Below are 23990 nucleotides of genomic sequence, written 5' to 3'. Positions count from 1 at the left end.
ACCTTGACCTTTGACCTTGACTTTTTACTTCAATGTGAATTTTTGTAAACTGAACATCTTGACCAAGTTTCATGTACATAGGTCAATAAATAACAAAGTTATGAGCCATGAACAAAATTTGACGACGGACAGACAGACAGACAGACAGAGTGATTACTATAGGGAACCCGTATTTTGGATACGGGGCCCTTATTAATGTCACAATCTATTCTGGTCCATATTAATGTCAGTATCTGGGATTTACACAATTAACACAAATTTGTCAAATCTATCAACACGAATGGAGACAGGAGTCACGGATCGGAGGGGAGACAAGAGCCACGGATGAGAGACGAGAGTTACAGATGTTCACCGTAGGATCTCTCCCTACATTGTACTATACATTGTGTGGTGTGTGACTGTCCCTCCCTACACTGTACTATACAGTGTGTGGTATGTGAATGTAGGATCTCTCCCTACACTGGACTATACATTGTTTGGTGTGTGACGGTAGGATCGCTCCCTACACTGTACTCTACACTGTACTATACATTGTGTGGTGAGTGACTGTAGGATCTCTCCCTTCACTGTACTATACAGTATGTGGTGTGTGACTGTCCCTCCCTACCCTGTATTATATAGTGAGTGGTGCGTGACTGTAGGATCTCTCTCTACACTGTACTATACAGTGTGCGGTGTGTGCCTGTAGGATCTCTCCCTACATGGTACTATACAGTGTGTGGTGTATAGTGTATTGTGTGTGACCGTAGCATCTCTCCCTACACTATACTAGGCAGTGTGTGGTGTGTGACTGTCCCTCCCTACCCTGTATTATATAGTGAGTGGTGCGTGACTGTAGGATCTCTCCCTTCACTGTACTATATGGTGTGTGGTGTGTGACTGTAGTATATATCCCTACACTGTACTATACAGAGCCACGGATGAGAGACGAGAGTTACAGATGTTCACCGTAGGATCTCTCCCTACATTGTACTATACATTGTGTGGTGAGTGACTGTAGGATCTCTCCCTATACTGTACTATACAGTGTGTGGGGTGTGACTGTGCCTCCATACACTGTATTATATAGTGAGTGGTGCGTGACTGTAGGATCTCTCCCTACACTGTACTATACAGTGTGTGGTATGTGAATGTAGGATCTCTCCCTACACTGTACTATACAGTATGTGGTGTGTGACTGTTCCTCCCTACACTGTACTATACAGTGTATGGTGTGCGACTGTAGGATCTCTCCCTACACTGTACTATACATTGTGTGGTGTGTGACTGTAGGATCTCTCCCTACACTGCACTATATAGTGTGTGGTGTGTGACTGTAGGATCACTCCCTACACTGTACTATACAGGGTGTGGTGTATGATTGTAGGATCTCTCTCTACACTGTACTATACAGTGTGTGGCGTGTGACTGTAGTATATATCCCTACACTGTACTGTACATTGTGTGGTATACAGTGTGTGGTGTGTGACTGTGGGATCTCTCCCTACATGGTATTATACAGTGTGTGGCGTATGATTGTAGGATCTCTCTCTACACTTTACTATACAGTGTGTGGTGTGTGACGGTAGGATCTCTCCCCACACTGTACTATACAGTGTGTGGTGGGTGACTGTAGGATCTCTCCCTACACTGTACTTTACAGTGTGTGGTGTGTGACTGTAGGACCTCTCCCTACACTGTACTATACATTATGTGGTGTGTGACTGTTCCTCCCTACGCTGTACTATACAGTGTGTGGTGTGTCACTGTAGGATCTCTCCCCACACTGTACTATACAGTGTGTGGTGAGTGACTGTAGGATCTCTCCCTACACAGTACTATACAGTGTGTGGTGTGTGACTGAAGGATCTCTCCCTACACTGTACTATAAAGTGTGTGGGGTATGATTGTAGGATCTCTGCCTACACTGTACTATACACTGTAGGATCTCCCCCTACACTGTACTATACAGTATGTGGTGTGAGACTGTTCCTCCCTACACTGTACTATATAGTGTGTGGTGTGTGACTCTATGACCACTCCCTTCACTGTACTATACAGCGTGTGGTGTATGATTGTAGGATCTCTCCATACACTGTACTATACAGTGTGTGGTGAGTGACTGTAGGATCTCTCCCTACACCGTACTATACAGTGTGTGGTATGTGAATGTAGGACCTCCCCCTACACTGTACTATACAGTGTGTGGCGTGTGCCTGTAGGATCTCTCCCTACAATGTACTATACAGTGTGTGGTGTGTGACAGTAGGATCTCTCCCCACACTGTACTATACAGTGTGTGGTGGGTGACTGTAGGATCTCTCCCTACACAGTACTATACAGTGTGTGGTGTGTGATTGTAGGATCTCTCCCTACATGGTATTATACAGTGTGTGGGGTATGATTGTAGGATCTCTCCCTACACTGTTCTATACAGTGTGTGGTGTGTGACTGGAGGATCTCTCCCTACATGGTATTATACAGTGTGTGGCGTATGATTGTAGGATCTCTCTCTACACTTTACTATACAGTGTGTGGTGTGTGACAGTAGGATCTCTCCCCACACTGTACTATACAGTGTGTGGTGTATGTGTGTGGTGTGTGACTGTAGGATCACTCCCTTCACTGTACTATACAGTGTGTGGTGTATGTGTGTGGTGTGTGACTGTAGGATCACTCCCTTCACTGTACTATATAGTGTGTGGTGTGTGACTCTATGACCACTCCCTTCACTGTACTATACAGCGTGTGGTGTGTGCCTGTAGGATCTCTCCCTACACTGTACTATACAGTGAGTGGGGTGTGATTGTAGGATCTCTCCCTACATGGTATTATACAGTGTGTGGTGTATGATTGTAGGATCTCTCTCTACACTGTACTATACAGTGTGTGGTGTGTGCCTGTAGGATCTCTCCCTACACTGTACTACAGTGTGTGGTGTGTTCCTGTAGGATCTCTCCCTACATGGTACTATACAGTGTGTGGTGTATGATTGTAGGATCTCTCCCTACACTGTACTATACAGTGTGTGGTGTGTGACTGTAGGATCGCTCCCTACACTGTACTATACAGTGAGTGGTGTGTGCCTGTAGGATCTCTCCCTACATGGTACTATACAGTGTGTGGTGTATGATTGTAGGATCTCTCCCTACACAGTACTATACAGTGTGTGGTGTGTGACTGTAGGATCGCTCCCTACACTGTACTATCCGTGTGTGGTGTGTGACTGTAGGATCACTCCCTACACTGTACTATACAGTGTGTGGTGTGTGACTGTAGTATATATCCCTACACTGTACTTTACATAGTGTGGTGTGTGACTGTAGGATCTCTCCCTACACTGTACTATCCGTGTGTGGTGTGTGACTGTAGGATCTCTCCCTACACTGTACTTTACAGTGTGTGGTGTGTGCCTGTAGGATCTCTCCCTACATGGTACTATACAGTGTGTGGTGTGTGACTGTAGGATCTCTCCCTACACTGTACTATACAGTGTGTGGTGTGTGACTGTAGTATATATCCCTACACTGTACTTTACATAGTGTGGTGTGTGACTGTAGGATCTCTCCCTCCACTGTACTATACAGTGTATGGTGTGTGACTGTAGGATCTCTCCCTACACTGTACTATATGGTGTGTGGTGTGTGACTGTAGGATCACTCCCTTCACTGTACTATATAGTGTGTGGTGTGTGACTGTAGGATCACTCCCTTTCTGTACTATACAGTGTGTGGTGTGTGACTGTAGGATCACTCCCTTCACTGCACTATATAGTGTGTGGTGTGTGACTGTAGGATCACTCCCTTCACTGTACTATATAGTGTGTGGTGTGTGACTGTATGATCACAGTGTATGGTGTGTGACTGTAGGATCTCTCCCTACACTGTACTTTACAGGGTGTGGTGTGTGCCTGTAGGATCTCTCCCTACACTGTACTATACAGTGTGTGCTGTGTGACTGTAGGATCTCTCCCTACACTGTACTATATAGTGTGTGGTGTGTGACTGTATGATCACTCCCTTCACTGTACTATACAGTGTGTGGTGTGTGACTGTAGGATCACTCCCTTCACTGTACTATACTGTAGGATCTCTCCATACACTGTACTATACAGTGTATGGTGTGTGACTGTAGGATCTCTCCCTACACTGCACTTTACAGTGTGGTGTGTGACTGTAGGATCTCTCCCTACACTGTACTGTATAGTGTGTGGTGTGTGACTGTATGATCACTCCCTACACTGTACTATACAGTGTGTGGTGTATGATTGTAGGATCTCTCCCTACACTGTACTATACAGTGTGTGGTGTATGATTGTAGGATCTCTCCCTACACTGTACTATACAGTGTGTGGTGTGTGCCTGTAGGATCTCTCCCTACACTGTACTTTACATTGTGTGGTGTGCGACTGTAGGATCTCTCCCTACACTGTACTATACAGCGTGTGGGTGACTGCTGGTATGGTTTATTTGTATGTGGTTTTCTATGTTTACCTTGCATGAAAATGTATTGTTCTCATGAAAGTGTTTAAAGTAATAAAGGACTGAACTGTTACACTATACAGTGTGTGGTGTGTGACTGTAGGATCACTCCCTTTATGTACTATACAGTGTGTGGTGTGTGACTGTAGGATCACTCCCTTCACTGCACTATATAGTGTGTGGTGTGTGACTGTAGGATCACTCCCTTTACTGTACTATATAGTGTGTGGTGTGTGACTGTAGGATCTCTCCCTACACTGTACTATACAGCGTGTGGGTGACTGCTGGTATGGTTTATTTGTATGTGGTTTTCTATGTTTACCTTGCATGAAAATGTATTGTTCTCATGAAAGTGTTTAAAGTAATAAAGGACTGAACTGTTACATCAAATATGGTCAGAATCAATGTAACTAAAGAATCCTAGGGCGAGTCATGTCACTTGAAACCATATAATTAATTGCTTTCAGTTGGGTTTCACAATCAATATGACCATCAACAGGAAATAAAAAATCATATGAAAAACTAACTATGAATGCCAATTTACATCAGTTCACAATTTATGACAAGTATCAATACGAATGAAATAAAAACTCAATTATTAGACTTCAGTTTATTGGTAATTAAAACTGAATTTTGTATAAAATGCATTATAAAAACTTTCCTGTAATCACAGTATCTTCATATTTCTAATCAGTTTCAAAACATGTTTTGAATGTAAAACTGATGCAATAGTGTGTTATGCATGCAAATTAATATATAACAAAGTAAGCCATACAAATCATTACATATTTATGATGATAGGAAGATGTAGGTAACATACCCACACATAGGAGATAAAATTAATGTGTTTTTTTCATCGGAACAATCACTTTTAACATGAAAATCTAACAATATAATATTGTATTTGCAAGATACAAACTTTCATTATTGAAAGGTAGTAGCTTTGTTGACTATTTCTGCTGGATTTCAGGATATCCTATCATATATCCTATAGGATTCATAGTGCTGTGATTGGCTGGTTGCCACAGGAACTGTGTATAATTATATAGTGAGGATGCCTTGGCAATTTAGCATCAGTAATTCAGAATAAATCTGTTTAAAATCTTTCCTTACTTTAATTCGGATCGGAACATGAAATTCTCCATTGATAAACATTGTTATTGTGTGCAATGAATTTACTTGAGGGTCTCTACCCGAAAAAAACATTGATACACTGTAACTTACCCAAGGATCCATTATGGCCCTAATATTAACAGTGCCCCAAAACTATTGAGCACTTACCTGAGGGTCTCTACCCAAACAAACATTGATAGCTAATTACCCAAGGATCTAACATGGCCCTAATGTTAACAGTTCCCCAAATATATTGACCATTTACCTGAGGGTCTCTACCCAAAAAAACATTGATAGCTTATTACCCTAGGGTCCAACATGGCCCTAATGTCAACAGTGCCCAAAAAATGATGAGCATTTACCAGAGGGTCTCTACCCAAAAAACATTGATAGCTTATCCGAGTGTCAAACATGGCCCTTCTTAACAGTGCACCAAAAATATTGACTATTTACCTGAGGGTCTCTACCCAAACACACATTAATAGCTTACCCTAGGGTCCAACATGGCCCTTATTTTAACAGTGCCCCAAAAATATTGAGCATTTACCTGAGGGTCTCTACCCAAACACACATTAATAGCTTACCCTAGGGTCCAACCTGGCCCTAATGTTAACAGTTCCCCAAAAATATTGACTATTTACCTGAGGGTCTCTACCAAAACAAACATTGATAGCTTACCCTAGGGTCCAACCTGGCCCTTCTTAACAGTGCACCAACAATATTGAGCTTTTACCTGAGGATCCAATATGGCCACTGTTAACAGTGCCCAAAAACATTGAAAACTTATCTGAAGGTACAACGTGGCACTTGTAAACACTACCCTAAAAACATCAATAATTTACCTAAGGGTCTAACATGGCTACTGTTAACAGGACCCCAAAAACATTAAGAATATTAAGCATTTATCTGATGGCCTATATATAATGGCCATGATAACATTATCAAAAAAAAGAGATTTTACCTGAGGGTCCAGCATGGCTACTGTAAAAACTATCCCAAAAATTGTCAGAGACAGGGCAGAATGACACCAGCTGTAAAAACAACAAACCTTTATATATAATGAATACTTTTTGCAGAAAAAAAGTAACATGACATTTTGATACAATGTCATATCCTGCTAAAGAAAGTGGTTACATTAATTATATACTAGTATTGAATATTTCCATCAAAAACGGTTTCCTAAAATATATGAAAATTTATACAGTGAAACCTGTATAACCCAATCAATATCAATGTTCTGAACAGACAAAATTTAAACTTAACTGATACAATTTATGTTCCATGAAACTGTATACCAAATGAAAGGTTAATGCAAATTTCTAGACAATACAAGATACAGTATGAAAGGGTTACATAATAAATGTCCTTATACAGTATTTAAACAGTAAGTTGTGTAACTTACAAATGCTGGGTACAACAGCCAGTCACAGACTTAGTACTTCCACCGTAGGCTGACTGCTTCCTCACATAAACTGAGTCTACCCAGCCCTGTACTAATAACAACAAAATCAAACTTAACACATTTTGAAAAGATTTTTGTTTGCTAAATAATGTATTTCTTCAAAATTGTTTCATGTATAATTAATTATTATAGCTTCATGAATTTAAGACTTTTTTGTGTGGATTGAGTATATATTTTGGAAGTTGTGAATGAGATATTGGGTGTGTGGATTAAGGTCATATGTTGAGAGTTTTGAATGAGAGATTAGCTGAATGGATTTAGCGGCTACTTTTTTTGGGGGCAGTGGATGGAAGACTTGATGTGTCTGGATTCATTCTATGTGTATCAGGAGAAAGAGAAATGCAAAGACCAGACCAGGGTTTGAACCCAGGACCCTCGGAACTCTAGACTGACGCACTACCAATTGAGCTACCTGGTTGCTGACGATCCACCCAGTCAAGTTCCGCTACATATGTGATATGTCTGGCTGTACTTACATGTGTGATATGTCTGGCTGTACTTACATGTGTGATTTGTATGGCTGTTCTTACAGTTGTGAAATGTCTGGCTGTACTTACATGTGTGATATGTATGGCTGTTCTTACAGTTGTGATATGTCTGGCTGTACTTACATGTGTGATATGTCTGGCTGTACTTACATGTGTGATTTGTATGGCTGTTCTTACAGTTGCGAAATGTCTGGCTGTACTTACATGTGTGATATGTATTGCTGTTCTTACAGTTGTGATATGTCTGGCTGTACTTACATGTGTGATATGTCTCCCTGTATTTACATGGGTGATATGTCTGGCTGTACTTATATGTGTGATATGTCTGGCTGTACTTACATGTGTGATTTCTATGGCTGTTCTTACAGTTGTGAAATGTCTGGCTGGACTTACATGTGTGATATGTATGGCTGTTCTTACAGTTGTGATATGTCTGGCTGTACTTCCATGTGTGATATGTCTGGCTGTACTTACATGTGCGATATGTCTGGCTGTACTTAGTTGTGAAATGTCTGGCTGTACTTACATGTGTGATTTGTATGGCTGTACTTACATGTGTGATATGTCTGGCTGTATTTACATGGGTGATATGTCTGGCTGTACTTATATGTGTGATATGTCTGGCTGTACTTACATGTGGGATATGTCTGGCTGTACTTACATGTGTGATTTGTCTGGCTGTACTTACATGTGGCTGTACTTACATGTGTGATATGTCTGGCTGTATTTACATGTGTGATATGTCTGGCTGTACTTACATATGTGATATGTCTGGCTGTACTTACATGTGTGATATGTCTGGCTGAACTTACATGTATTATATGTCTGGCTGTACTTACATATATTATATGTCTGGCTGTACTTACATTTGTGATATGTCTGGCTGTACTTACATGTGTGGTATGTCTGGCTGTACTTACATGTATTATATGTCTTGCTGTACTTACATGTGTGATATGTCTGGCTGTATTTACATGTGTGATATGTCTGGCTGTACTTACTTGTGTGATATGTCTGGCTGTACTTACATGTGTTATATGTCTGGCTGTACTTACATGTTTGATATGGCTCGCTGTACTTACATGTGTGATATGTCTGGCTGAACTTACATGTATTATATGTCCGGCTGTACTTACATATATTATATGTCTGGCTGTACTTACATGTGTGGTATGTCTGGCTGTACTTACATGTGAGATATGTCTGGCTGTACTTTCATGTGTGATATGTCTCGCTGTACTTACATGTGTGATATGTCTGTCTGTACTTACATGTGTGATATGTCTGGCTGTACTTACCTGTGAGATATGTCTGGCTGTACTTACATGTGGGATATGTCTCGCTGTACTTACATGTGTGATATGTCTGTCTGTACTTACATGTGTGATATGTCTGGCTGTTCTTACATGTATTATATGTCTGGCTGTACCTACATGTGTGGTATGTCTGGCTGTACTTACATGTATTATATGTCTTGCTGTACTTACATGTGTGATATGTCTGGCTGAACTTACATGTATTATATGTCCGGCTGTACTTACATATATTATATGTCTGGCTGTACTTACATGTGTGATATGCGTGGCTGTACTTACATGTATTATATGTCTGGCTGTACTTACATGTGATATGTCTGGCTGTACTTACATGTGTGGTATGTCTGGCTGTACTTACATGTGAGATATGTCTGGCTGTACTTACATGGGTGATATGTATGGCTGTACTTTCAGGTGTGATATGTCTGGCTGTACTTACATGTGTTATATGTCTGGCTGTACTTACATGTGAGATATGTCTGGCGGTACTTACATGTGGGATATGTCTCGCTGTACTTACATGTGTGATATGTCTGTCTGTACTTACATGTGTGATATGTCTGGCTATACTTACATTTGTGATATGTCTGGCTTTACTTACATGTGTGGTATGTCTGGCTGTACTTACATGTGTGATATGGCTGGCTGTACTTACATGTGTGATATGTCTGGCTGTACTTACATGTGAGATATGTCTGGCTGTACTTACATGTGTGATATGTCTCGCTGTACTTACATGTGTGATATGTCTGGCTGTATTTACATGTGTGATATGTCTGGCTGTACTTACATGTGTGATATGTATGGCTGTTCTTACAGTTGTGATATGTCTGGCGGTACTTACATGTGGGATATGTCTGGCTGTTCTTACATGTGTGATATGTCTGGCTGTACTTACATGTGTGATCAATGTCTGGCTGTACTTACATGTGTGATATGTCTGGCTGTTCTTACATGTGTGATATGTCTGGCTGTACTTACATGTGAGATATGTCTGGCTGTACTTACATGTGAGATATGTCTGGCTGTACTTACATGTGTGATTTGTCTGGCTGTACTTACATGTGTGATATATGTCTGGATGTACTTACATGTGTGATATGTCTGGCTGTACTTACATGTGTGATGTAGAACTGCACCAATAGTCAGGAATGAGACGGTTATACTGACCACTATAAAGATCTCTACCAGTATAGCCACATAGTAAAAGGAGGGGTATTTCTCCTCTATTATCTGTCAAACAAACACAAGAACAAAAAATTTGGTTTAAAGAAAGTGTTGTAACAAGGTAAAATAAATATCTCTCTCTTATCAGATTTTTTTTCAAGATGGGCAAATTAAAAGTATAACTTTTAACCATCATTTAAACAACTGTTAAAGAAGTGGGATAAAGCAGCTAGACCTGGACCAAGTTTGGATCTTCCGTCTCTAAACTGATATTTATGTTGTAACGTGAAAGAATCAAGATCAAATCAAGATCAGCAACACATCTCCCTCGCTCCTTGTCAAATGCTGTGATTAAAATGTCCAAAACACAATTACTGAAAGATAGCCTGTGACTCATATGTCACGCACGAGACCCTGTATTAAAGTCTTTGACTCAAATCAAATGTCATCCAAGCACGAGACCCTGTATTAAAGTTTTTGACTCAAATGTCCCGCACGAGACGCTGCAACATAGAGTCCGTGACTCAAATGTCACGCATGAGACCCTGTATTAAAGTCTTTGACTCAAATCAAATGTCATCCAAGCATGAGACCATGTATTAAAGTTTTTGACTCAAATCAAATGTCATCCAAGCATGAGACCCTGTATTAAAGTTTTTGACTCAAATGTCCCGCAAGAGTTACTGAAAGATAGCCTGTGACTCAAATGTCATGCAAGAGACTCTGTAACATATTCTGTGACTCATATGTCACGCACGACAGGCGCGTAGCTAGCCCCTTTACCATGTGTAAGCCCCGACATGGGGTTGCCGAAGGCAGCCCCCCCCCCCCCACGAAGCACGAGCAGGGGGAGGGTACGGGAGTGGGTCTTCCCTTTCCCGTAAGGGGGGTCTGGGGGTCTCCCCATGCAAATTTTGTTTTCTAGAACGTCTCAGGAGCAATTTCCCACGTCCTGATGTCTGATATAATGATATGTTGTAAACTATAATATAGTTTTAAAAAAGGGGCCGGACTTGCCCCGGTCTCCCCTACACATGTATAATACAAACACGGCCCCTTTTCTTTTTTCAAGACGTTGTGGAAGGCATGTACTATACTGTTGAAATGCATATTTATATATGTCATTTAGAAAAGAAATGTATTGTCTTTCATAAACTAATGTGATAGTAAACAAGACCATATTTTGGGAATTATTGGACTTTTTAGGTCGAGAGAGTTGGGGGCCGGACGAGCCCCGCCCTGAGGCAAATCCGGCCCCTACAAGGGCAAGTATGGCATGAAGGATAGAGAAGACAATTTACTAATAAGTGTATATGTAACCCTGGTAAATACTAGCCGCAATATATCGCTCGGCTATAGAGAACTTCTCTTTAACTCGATCGATTGAGCGTTAGACTAGTAAGCCAGAGGTCCCGGGTTCGATCCCATGCAGAGGTAGTGATTTATATTTAATTAATCATGCGCTCTGTTACATTGGCGCCCACGTAGGGACCCGGGAAAAATACTCGGCCTTGCTCCACAAGCATCGCTGTTACCCCTGGAAAAACTCGAGGACGAGTTCTTTCCTGGAAGGGGGAGTATGTAACCCTGGTAAATACTAGCCGCAATATATCGCTCGGCTATAGAGAACTTCTCTTTAGCTCGATCGGTTGAGCGTTAGACTAGTAAGCCAGAGGTCCCGGGTTCGATCCCATGCGGAGGTAGTGATTTATATTTAATTAATCATGCGCTCTGTTACATATGGAATTTCATTCAATTCTGTTGGAAATTAAGTCCAGAACAAATCAGTGAATACAAAGAAAAAATACTTAATTTTTGCGACGTAAAAATATTATTTTTGTGGTCAATTGGGTGACGTTATCAATAGTGACGTCACTTGGCACAATAACAGTTGCATTCGGGGTGGCTGAATGTGCCCCGGCAAAAGGGGCCGAACTTGCCCCAAATTGATATTTTCATAAAAAAAACCACATTGATTGTCTGTGTCCACTGTGCCATACTCGGAGTCGTTTGCGCCAGGCGTGAGTTTCTCAATTTACTCAATCGAGCAGTTTAGTTCCGCTTGGAACTGTCCATTAATGCAATGGACATATCTAAACTTCATACATTTTTGTACTAACTATTAACAAGGTATCATATCTGAGGAATTACATATGTATACTATATATTCAAAACTGAAACTCCACTTTATAGTATCAGCAAGAAAAAATAAGGTCATGAAAACCTATACTTGTCAAAATCATGTGCAAGCCCGGGCTTATTGGCTTACATGGTAGCTACGCGCCTGCACGAGACCCTGTAACATATAGTCTGTGACTCAAATGTCACGCACGAGACCCTTTAACATATAGTCTGTGGCTCAAATGTCACACACAAGACCCTGTATTAAAGTCTTTGACTCAAATGTCACGCACCAGACCCTGTATTAAAGTATTTGACTCAAATGTCACACACAAGACGCTGTATTATAGTCTGTGGCTCAAATGTCACACACAAGACCCTTTAACATATAGAATGTGGCTTAAATGTCACACACGAGACCATGTAACATATTCTGTGACTCAAATGTCACGCACAGGACCCTGTAACATATAGTCTGTGACTCAAATGTCACACACGAGACCCTGTAACATATAGTCTGTGACTCAAATGTCACGCACGAGACCCTGTATTATAGTCTGTGGCTCAAATGTCACACATGAGACCCTGTATTAAAGTCTTTGACTCAAAAGTCACGCACAAGACGCTGTATTATAGTCTGTGACTCAAATGTCACACACAAGACCCTTTAACATATAGTCTGTGGCTCAAATGTCACACACAAGACGCTGTATTATAGTCTGTGACTCAAATGTCACGCACGAGACCCTTTAACATATAGTCTGTGACTCTAATGTCATGCACGAGACCCTGTAACATATAGTCTGTGACTCTAATGTCACGCACGAGACCCTGTAGCATATAGTCTGTGACTCTAATGTCACGCACGAGACCCTGTAGCATATAGTCTGTGACTCTAATGTCACGCACGAGGCCCTGTAACATATAGTCTGTGACTCTAATGTCACGCACGAGGCCCTGTAACATATAGTCTGTGACTCTAATGTCCCACACGAGACCCTGTAACATATAGTCTGTGACTCTAATGTCACACATGAGACCCTGTAACATATAGTCTGTGACTCTAATGTCATGCACGAGACCCTGTAACATAAAGTCTGTGACTCAAATGTCACGCACGAGACCCTGTAACATATTCTCTGACTCAAATGTCACGCACGAGACCCTGTAACATATTCTGACTCAAATGTCACACACGAGACCCTGTAACATATAATCTTTGACTCAAATGTCACGCACGAGACCCTGTGACATATTCTGACTCAAATGTCACACACGAGACCCTGTAACATATTCTGACTCAAATGTCACACACGAGACCCTGTAACATATTCTCTGACTCAAATGTCACGCACGAGACCCTGTGACATATTCTGACTCAGATGTCACACACGAGACCCTGTAACATATAGTCTGTGACTCAAATGTCATGCACGAGACCCTGTAACAATTTCTGTGTCTCAAATGTCACACACGAGACCCTGTAACATATAATCTTTGACTCAAATGTCACACACGAGACCCTGTAACATATAGTCTGTGACTCAAATGTCATGCACGAGACCCTGTAACAATTTCTGTGTCTCAAATGTCACACACGAGCCCCTGTAACATATAGTCTGTGACTCTAATGTCACGCACGAGACCCTGTATCATATAGTCTGTGACTCTAATGTCATGCACGAGACCCTATAACATATAGTGTGTGACTCTAATGACACGCACGAGACCCTGTAACATATAGTCTGTGACTCAAATGTCACGCATGAGACCCTGTAACATATAGTCTGTGACTCAAATGTCACACACGAGACCCTGTAACAATTTCTGTGAATCAAATGTCACATACACTGTACACCGGGCCCTGTGNATTTATCAATAAGTAGTACCATTATTACAGTATCTGATATTTATCAATAAGTAGTACCATTATTACAGTATCTGATATTTATCAATAAGTAGTACCATTATTACAGTATCTGATATTTATCAATAAGTAGTACCATTATTACAGTATCTGATATTTATCAATAAGTAGTACCATTATTACAGTATCTGATATTTATCAATAAGTAGTACCATTATTACAGTATCTGATATTTATCAATAAGTAGTACCATTATTACAGTATCTGATATTTATCAATAAGTAGTACCATTATTACAGTATCTGATATTTATCAATAAGTAGTACCATTATTACAGTATCTGATATTTATCAATAAGTAGTACCATTATTACAGTATCTGATATTTATCAATAAGTAGTACCATTATTACAGTATCTGATATTTATCAATAAGTAGTACCATTATTACAGTATCTGATATTTATCAATAAGTAGTACCATTATTACAGTATCTGATGTTTATCAATAAGTAGTACCATTATTACAGTATCTGATGTTTATCAGGAAAGTTCTTAACAGTACATAAAACAACATCTTTCATAGTACAGTTTTTAATTTCAACATTTCTTTCTAATGGCTTTGAACTGTTTATATTCCTTTGTTCTGATAATCATTTGCTAACATGTCAATATGTCACAATTTCGTTTTAGGAAATTCAGCAATTAATTCCAATTTCAATGTAAGATATATAAAACGAATGTTTTAATTAAATTTGAGACTTTCTCTGATATCTGAAACTGATCATCGGCGCTTGTCTTGATTCAGAACAGTGACATAGACGACTAATAAGTAACAGTCCTACTCACTTTGGTCAGGGGTATAGTTGAGATTTCTCCAACCGCTGCAGATCTACAACATATTGGTAAATTTCTGAATTTGACCAAAGTGAAAGGAAAAGGTTAACTTTGTTTCACATATTTTTTTCTGAATCCATGATGATATTGCTTGAATCACTTAGACTTTGGTAGGTTACAAAATGATCTGAACATTATTTCAAGTATATCTTGTATGATTTGTGCCTTGAATTTTTCAAAATGCACATGATTTTTCATTAAATTTCAGAGATGCTAAAATTGTATATTTTCAAGGATATAGATTTTTTTAATGTCCTTATTTTTTATGTTTTTTAAATAGTTAAGGATATTATATTCAATCACCAAAATGGTATTTTTGTTAAGGACATTATATTTTCAATCACCTAAATGGTATTTTTAAAACCCTAAAAAATTTCAAGTAAACTTTCTTTGAGCCATATTTTCACTTCTAAGGCCACTACAAATTTAGGTGTCCTTAATTTTCCATAAAAAGGTAGATTGAATATATACTGATAGATAAAGTATACTTTGTAGATCAGAAGATAACATCAAAGGTTTACTTTATACACAAACAATGTACATATTAAATGTGTCGCAACATTTCAAGACATATTGCAACACTTTTTAACTTGATAAAGGTACCAGTCAGTCTTGAAACGTTCAACGCATTTTATCTTGACAGAGGGACCAGTGGGTCATGAAATGTTGTGATACGTTTAATATGTACATTATTTGTAATTATAGTTGGTGTACAAAATAAGTCTTTGATATTACATATTTCCAAATTGATGAATCTTTTTGAATATAAACCAAACATTGTCATAACAGAACTTATGAAATCAGGCAGGCTTATTTTCAGTTTATTTGAAGAAAAAATCTCAGTCACGGATAAAAGAACTGGGCAGGTAATAAATAGGACATGTCTCCCTGAAGGAATTACTTACCTTTCCAGTGATATAGAGTTTTTGCAGTTCTGGCTATTATCCAGCAACTGTCGCTGTACAGACAATGTCTCATTTGTACTACAAGGTGAAACAGCTAATTGAGGGACAATGTCCAGCACTGCCCAGCACCTGAAACATAAATGTCAAATTGAAAAGGTAAAACCAAATAGAATGATGTTTTTGTTTTAGTTTAGAGACACAGTTTTCCTGTCTACATAGATTAATGTGAAACAGGTATATAAATAACATAATATAAATATATGATAAACTTGAATACTATGTTTTATATACATTGTACTGGTAAATAAAATCAGAAATAAATATGGTCTCTATACAGTTACGATCAATTCCCAAAATATAGTGAGTTATCAAAAACTAATGCTTTGTATACATACCATAACACATTTAACACTGTACATGTCAATAAACCAGAAATCACAGATAGGCGGAAATACTTCACCTAAAAGATAAAACTAACATGCTATTACAGTTGTTTACACATGTAGCTCATTATGCTCGAAATTTAAACTTTAAGATATTTTTACAAAATTGCTGATTTGGAATGTTAGTTATTTTTGGAAGACAATGTACATGTCTACCGCTAGTATATACTGGACAAGAAGACAAATGAACATTTAACCACTAATTTAATTAAAATAAATCTGATAAAATGTATTTGTCTTGAGTATTATGACTACATACTTTTTAATTTACTCATAGTGAGTAATAAGCTTAAGATTGCCTGATGATATTGTGTGATATATATATTGACATATAATGAAATTATGAAAAAGCATCCTGAGGCAGACAGCTTGGCTAATTATTCCAAATTAATTCTTCTGTAAGACTGTTTTGATTCTGATCACATACTCACTCCTAGCTGGACAAGCCATTTTTTGAAACAAACACCACAAACAAACTGGAATAAGGCTACATTCGCATATACCGGTTGAAACGGTACGTGTGGTGCAGAAATATTCCACGATAAATGAACGCACTTGGACCGTTCAATAAGCAGAGCTAAAAATGCACAGTTTCGGAGGATAAAAAACAATGTATCAAGAATAGTATGCCTTTCCCTCACACATCCACTGAATTACATAACTTATCTTAAAAACTAGATGTGGTTTGACATTGTTTTAGAAAAAAATAATGCAAACTAGCAATAGTCAGCAGTTTAGTTTCGGTCAGGTACGTCTGGACCCCTCAATCTACACGTGCCAAATTTTCCTAAGGTCAGCCTCGGTTCAGATTTGTACCTGTTTTTTTTTTTACAGGTTCAACCGGTTCAACCGTGTCAACCGGCTATGCATACACGAATGTACCCTAAATGTACATGTATTTTCACTTAAAGGGAAGTAACTCACCTGATTGGGTACAGGACTGATTTTACTGTACATCAATGGCATAGTGTTTATCACGCCCCCTGGTGACAGGAAATCAGAAAAAAATATCAATAGAATTCATTTATCCTTTTTCATATTGGTATACAGTAAACCTTCTTATACTGCAGGGACCCACTATTCGAGGGTATAATAACCAATGTTACCAAGCTTTCCATTTCGCCAAATCTATAAGGAATTCTAATTATTCGCTTGAAACATGCAAGACTTCCTAATGACAAAAGTGTGTAATAAATTTAAGGGAGTGCTAACTTGGAATAAACTACTTCTTATTATATCTACTATACTGGTATATGATTACTGTACACGTACAACTAAAATGTAGTTCAATACTTAATTATAATCACAGCATTCATAGAACAACATGTCAAACTAAAAATAATTTGAATTAATAAAGTCCAATCAGAAAATAATGTTACCCAGGGCAACGGTGCCCATCAGGAACGGGGCTCCAATTGATCTGAAGTCATTGTGAATTTCTCTGTTGACCTCTGACCCGACATAAAAAGTAAATATCACCTACAATGACAAAATTTAAAAATATAAAAAGTAGGTTACAGTTACTCAACAGTTGATCAAAATAGACATACAATTCACAGACAAGATATGAATACAAAAAGAAAAGAAAGATTTGAACATGTCACTGTAAGGCTAGACAATCTGTTCTGCTTCAATCCGAAAAAAGCAAGAACATATAATGTAAGAGAACTTATCATTTCTTTTACCGTAATAATTAAATTTTTGTTTTTAATTTTTGTTTCAAGATGATAGAAATATTTTTATGGTAGGTTTCATACAAATCTTTTAAATGTGCTTGTTAAAATTCTTTGTCCGACACATTCCCATGAAAACAAACTCAAAACAGAAATTGAAATGTTGGTACCTACCTTGCATTTTGATTCAGGAAATACGATGTGTCAGGAGGAGAAATGATGGTGGATAGGGCATACAAATCACACTTACTGTTGTAGTTGGATTAATGTATGAGCTCTTAATATCATATCACTCCAGATTTTCTTATTTATCATATCAAAGTATCATATTTTGCAAACCAAACAAATCAATACTGATACTTGCTGTAAGTGTTATATGTACTGAAATTCGACAAGAAAATACTTTAGAAATTGTTAGGATGGTAAATGACTTGAGAATTGTATTTTAACCATATTCGTAGAACTTACAGTTCCCAGTAGGAGAGATCCTTTGAAGAAGGTGAACACGGAGACGACTGGCTGGATAAATCTCATGGCAAAGACGATTGCGAGTGTGAGAACCCACACAAATACGGGGATCACATAAATATATCTGTCGGGAAGAAAACCATATCCGATCATGATGTGGTAAATTAATTATCCCATTTCCTCTCTGTATATACTTGTACTTTCAAAAGCTTGTTAGAGGTTTTGCGTAATTGGTATAACTCTAAGGTATTTAATTTTTAAAGTAAAACATCTTAATGCAATGTCAATTTACATACTTTTTACCGGTAAAACTGTCCCCCAGTCAAATATTTGCCCTTCACCAGTAAAATCCATAATTACCCTATGTTAAGTTTGCCCTCCACATGAAATTACCACATTGTACACATATGCTGTAAACTAATATTCGTTGTCATGATAAATCACCATTGTTGTGGAGGGGGAAATGAAGAAAGTTAAACTGTGGCGAAACGGAGAAAGTTAAACTGTGGGGAAACGGAGGAAGTTAAACTGTGGCGAAAATGGAGAAAGTTAAACTGTGGCGAAAACGGAGAAAGTTAAACTGTGGCTATACGGAAAAAGTTAAACTGCGGGGAAACGAAGAAAGTTAAACTGTGGAGAAAAGGAGAAAGTTAAACTGTGGTGAAAACGGAGAAAGTTAAACTGTGGCGAAAACGGAGAAAGTTAAACTGTAGCTAAACGGAGAAAGTTAAACTGTGGCGAAACGGAGAAAGTTAAACTGTGGCGAAACGGAGGAAATTAAAACTCTGTAAATCTTTATTTTATAGCTCTGCCTATTACATATAGGTCGGCCCACCTCCAATCCAAGGGCACTTCTCTATCATAGAATATTTTGGTGGCACCTTGATCCTTTCAAATACTGTACTAAATAATTCCTCTATGACATCCATTTTTCTGCAATAAAACGATCATTCTGAATCCATAAATCTGCATTTTTATTATGGAATATTAAAGGCTTTTGAAAACCTACTGTGTGTAGAGTTGTTGTTCAGCTGATGAGGGTTTAAAACCTGGGCTGTGATGTTGCTACTTACTTTACACCTAAAAGTTCAGCATACGCCTCACTTCCAGCCAAGGCATAACTGATCAGGAGAGCAATACTGTGGACAACAGAGAATATCATGAAACAAACCCAGGTACACATGTACTTAAAATAAAAGTAATCTGATAGGATTTTAATAGGATATTAGCGGACACAGGCATTGCTGCCTCTATATCCACACCAATATAATTCAATGTAGTCTTAATATACATATAAACTTACAGACATTAAAATTTATTGCCTAAAGATGTCTGCAAGCTTGAAAACGTAAGCGATGCTCAACTATGCACATATTTGCCTTTTTGGTGATATCTTTCAGTCTACATATATTCTATCAAAATTAAACCAGTGTAATAAAAAAAAAACTGTTAAAAAATTGACCTCAAACAAGGCCAAACATGTCAAACACTTAAAACTGTAGGACCAGGAGGATGCCAAACACTTACAACTATAGGACAAGGAGGATGTCAAACACTTATAACTGTAAGACCAGGAGGATGTCAAACACTAACAACTGTATGACAAGAAGGATGTCAAACACTTACAACTGTAAGAACAGGAGAATGTCAAACACTAACAACTATAGGACAACAAGGAATTGTCAAACACTTACAACTGCAGGACAACAAGGATGTCAAACACTTATAACTGCAGGACCAGGAGGATGTCAAACACTAACAACTGTAAGACCAGGAGGATGCCAAACACTAACAACTGTGGGACCAGAAGGATGTCAAACACTTACAACTGTGGGACCAGAAGGATGCCAAACACTTAAATTTGTGGGACCAGAAGGATGTCAAACACTTAAAATTGTGGGACCAGAAGGATGTCAAACACTAACAACTGTAAGACCAGGAGAATGTCAAACACTTACAACTGTGGGACCAGAAGGATGTCAAACACTTACAACTCATAGGACCAGAAGGATGCCAAACACTTAAAATTGTGGGACCAGAAGGATGTCAAACACTTACAACTGTGGGACCAGAAGGATGTCAAACAATAACAACTGTGGGACCAGAAGGATGGCAAACACTTACAACTCATAGGACCAGAAGGATGCCAAGCACTTAAAATTGTGGGACCAGAAGGATGTCAAACACTAACAACTGTGGGACCAGAAGGATGTCAAACACTTACAAATGTGGGACCAGAAGAATGTCAAACACTTACAACTGTGGGACCAGAAGGATGTCAAACACTTAAAATTGTGGGACCAGAAGGATGTCAAACACTTAAAATTGTGGGACCAGAAGGATGTCAAACACTTAAAAGTGTGGGACCAGAAGGATGTCAAACACTAACAACTGTAAGACCAGGAGGATATCAAACACTTACAAATGTGGGACCAGAAGGATGTCAAACACTTACAACTGTGGGACCAGAAGCATGTCAAACACTTACAACTGTGGGACCAGAAGGATGTCAAACACTTATAACTGTAGGACCAGGAGAATGTCAAACACTTAAAATTGTGGGACCAGAAGGATGTCAAACACTTACAACCGTGGGACCAGAAGGATGCCAAACACTTACAACTGTGGGACCAGGAGAATGTCAAACATTTACAACTGTAGGACCAGGAGGATGTCAAATACTAACAACTGTAGAACAAGGAGGATGTCAAACACTTACAACGATGTGACCAGAAGGATGTCAAACACTAACAACTGTGGGACCAGAAGGATGCCAAACAATTACAACTGCAGGACAACAAGGATGTCAAACACTTATAACTGCAGGACCAGGAGGATGTCAAACACTTACAACTGTAGGACCAGGAGAATGTCAAACACTTACAACTGTGGGACCAGAAGGATGCCAAACACTAACAACAGTAGGACCAGGAGGATGTCAAACACTTACAAATGTGGGACCAGGAGAATGTCAAACACTAACAACTGTAGGACCAGGAGAATGTCAAACACTTGCAAATGTGGGACCAGGAGAATGTCAAACACCTACAACGGTGGGACCAGAAGGATGTCAAACACTTACAACTGTGGGACCAGGAGGATGTCAAACACTTACACCTGTGGGACCAGAAGAATGTCAAACACCTACAACGGTAGGACCAGAAGGATGTCAAAGGGACCAGGAGAATGTCAAACACTTGCAACCTAGGGACCAGAAGGATGTCAAACACTTACAACTGCAGATCAACAAGGATGTCAAACATTTACAAGTGTAGGACCAGAAGAATGTCAAATACTAACAACTGTAGGACAACAAGGATGTCAAAAACTTACAACTGTAGGAAAAGGGGGATGTCAAACACTTACAACTGTAGGACAAGTAGGATGTCAAACACTTATAACTGAGGGACTAGGAGGATGTCAAACACTTACAAATGTGGGACCAGGAGAATGTCAAACACTTACAACTGTGGGACCAGGAGGATGTCAAACACTTACAACTGTAGGACCAGGAGAATGTCAAACACTAACAAATACCAGGAGAATGTCAAACACTTACAACTGTGGGACCAGGAGGATGTCAAACACTTACAACTGTAGGACCAGGAGAATGTCAAACACTTACAAATGTGGGACCAGGAGAATGTCAAACACTTACAACTGTGGGACCAGGAGGATGTCAAACACTTACAACTGTAGGAACAGGAGAATGTCAAACACTTACAACTGTAGGACCAGGAGAATGTCAAACACTTACAACTGTGGGACCAGGAGAATGTCAAACACTTACAACTGTGGGACCAGAAGGATATCAAACACTTAAAATTGTGGGACCAGCAGGATGCCAAACACTTACAACTGTGGGACCAGAAGGATGTCAAACACTTAAAATTGTGGGATCAGGAGGATGCCAAACACTTACAACTGTGGGACCAGGAGGATGTCAAATACTAACAACTATAGGACAACAAGGATGTCAAACACTTACAACTGCAGGTCAACAAGGATGTCAAACACTTACAACTGTAGGACAAGGAGGATGTCAAACACTTATAACTGAGGGACTAGGAGGATGTCAAAGACTTACAACTGTAGGAACAGGGGGATGTCAAACACTTACAACCGTAGGACAAGGAGGATGTCAAACACTTATAACTGAGGGACTAGCAGGATGTCAAATACTTACAACTGAAGGAACAGGGGGATGTCAAACACTAACAACTGTAGGACAAGGAGAATGTCAAACACTACACTTAAAATTATGGGACCAGAAGGATGTCAAACACTTATAAATGTAGGACCAGGAGAATGTCAAACATTTACAACTGTGGGACCAGGAGAATGTCAAACACTTACAACTGTAGGACAAGGAGGATGTCAAACACTTATAACTGAGGGACTAGGAGGATGTCAAAGACTTACAACTGTAGGAACAGGGGGATGTCAAACACTAAGAACTGTAGGACCAGGAGAATGTCAAACATTTACAACTGTGGGACCAGGAGAATGTCAAACACTTACAACTGTGTGACCAGAAGGATGTCAAACACTTAAAATTGTGGGATCAGGAGGATGCCAAACTCTTACAACTGTGGGACCAGGAGGATGTCAAACACTTGCAACCTAGGGACCAGGAGGATGCCAAACACTAACAACTGTAGGACCAGGCGAATGTCAAACACATGTGGGACCAGGAGAATGTCAAATACTTGCACCCTAGGGACCAGGAGGATGTCAAACACTAACAACTGTGGGACCAGGAGGATGTCAAATTCTAACAACTATAGGACAACAAGGATCTCAAACACTTACAACTGCAGGTCAACAAGGATGTCAAACACTTACAACTGTAGGACCAGGAGGATACCAAACACTAACAACTGTAGGACCAGGAGAATGTAAAACACATACAACTATAGGACCAGAAGAATGTCAAATACTAACAACTGTAGGACAACAAGGATGTCAAAAACTTACAACTGTAGGAACAGGGGGATGTCAAACACTGACAACTGTAGGACAAGGAGGATGCCAAACACTTATAACTGAGGGACTAGCAGGATGTCAAATACTTACAACTGTAGGAACAGGGGGATGTCAAACACTGACAACTGTAGGACAAGGAGGATGCCAAACACTTATAACTGAGGGACTAGGAGGATGTCAAATACTTACAACTGTAGGAACAGGGGGATGTCAAACACTTACAACTGTAGGAACAGGAGAATGTCAAACACTTACAACTGTAGGACAAGGAGGATGTCAAACACTTATAACTGAGGGACTAGCAGGATGTCAAATACTTACAACTGTAGGAACAGGGGGATGTCAAACACTGACAACTGTAGGACAAGGAGGATGCCAAACACTTATAACTGAGGGACTAGCAGGATGTCAAATACTTACAACTGTAGGAACAGGGGGATGTCAAACACTGACAACTGTAGGACAAGGAGGATGCCAAACACTTATAACTGAGGGACTAGCAGGATGTCAAATACTTACAACTGGAGGAACAGGGGGATGTCAAACACTAAGAACTGTAGGACCAGGAGAATGTCAAACACATGTGGGACCAGGAGAATGTCAAATACTTGCAACCTAGGGACCAGG

General features: G+C 39.3%; 1 protein-coding gene across 1 annotated transcript in view; it reads right to left on the bottom strand.

Annotated features, from left to right (window-relative positions):
* The window catches only part of LOC110463228, a 39723-nt gene that overhangs the window by 6000 nt on the left and 9733 nt on the right, over positions 1 to 23990 (bottom strand). The window contains exons 7-16 of the mRNA XM_021517657.1: positions 19451 to 19516; positions 18378 to 18501; positions 17616 to 17715; positions 17161 to 17219; positions 16189 to 16253; positions 15794 to 15922; positions 14841 to 14883; positions 9958 to 10072; positions 6976 to 7066; positions 6535 to 6604 (exon numbers count right to left, since the gene is read on the bottom strand). Of these exons, the coding sequence (XP_021373332.1) occupies positions 6535 to 6604; positions 6976 to 7066; positions 9958 to 10072; positions 14841 to 14883; positions 15794 to 15922; positions 16189 to 16253; positions 17161 to 17219; positions 17616 to 17715; positions 18378 to 18501; positions 19451 to 19516 (862 nt within the window). The remainder of the gene's footprint in view (positions 1 to 6534; positions 6605 to 6975; positions 7067 to 9957; positions 10073 to 14840; positions 14884 to 15793; positions 15923 to 16188; positions 16254 to 17160; positions 17220 to 17615; positions 17716 to 18377; positions 18502 to 19450; positions 19517 to 23990) is intronic.

The sequence above is a fragment of the Mizuhopecten yessoensis genome, unplaced genomic scaffold (genome assembly GCF_002113885.1).
Source record: "Mizuhopecten yessoensis strain PY_sf001 unplaced genomic scaffold, ASM211388v2 scaffold10879, whole genome shotgun sequence".
In the NCBI taxonomy this organism is placed as follows: domain Eukaryota; kingdom Metazoa; phylum Mollusca; class Bivalvia; order Pectinida; family Pectinidae; genus Mizuhopecten; species Mizuhopecten yessoensis.
The sequence above is the reverse complement of the archived record's forward strand: the minus strand, read 5'-3'. Positions and strand labels throughout refer to the sequence as shown.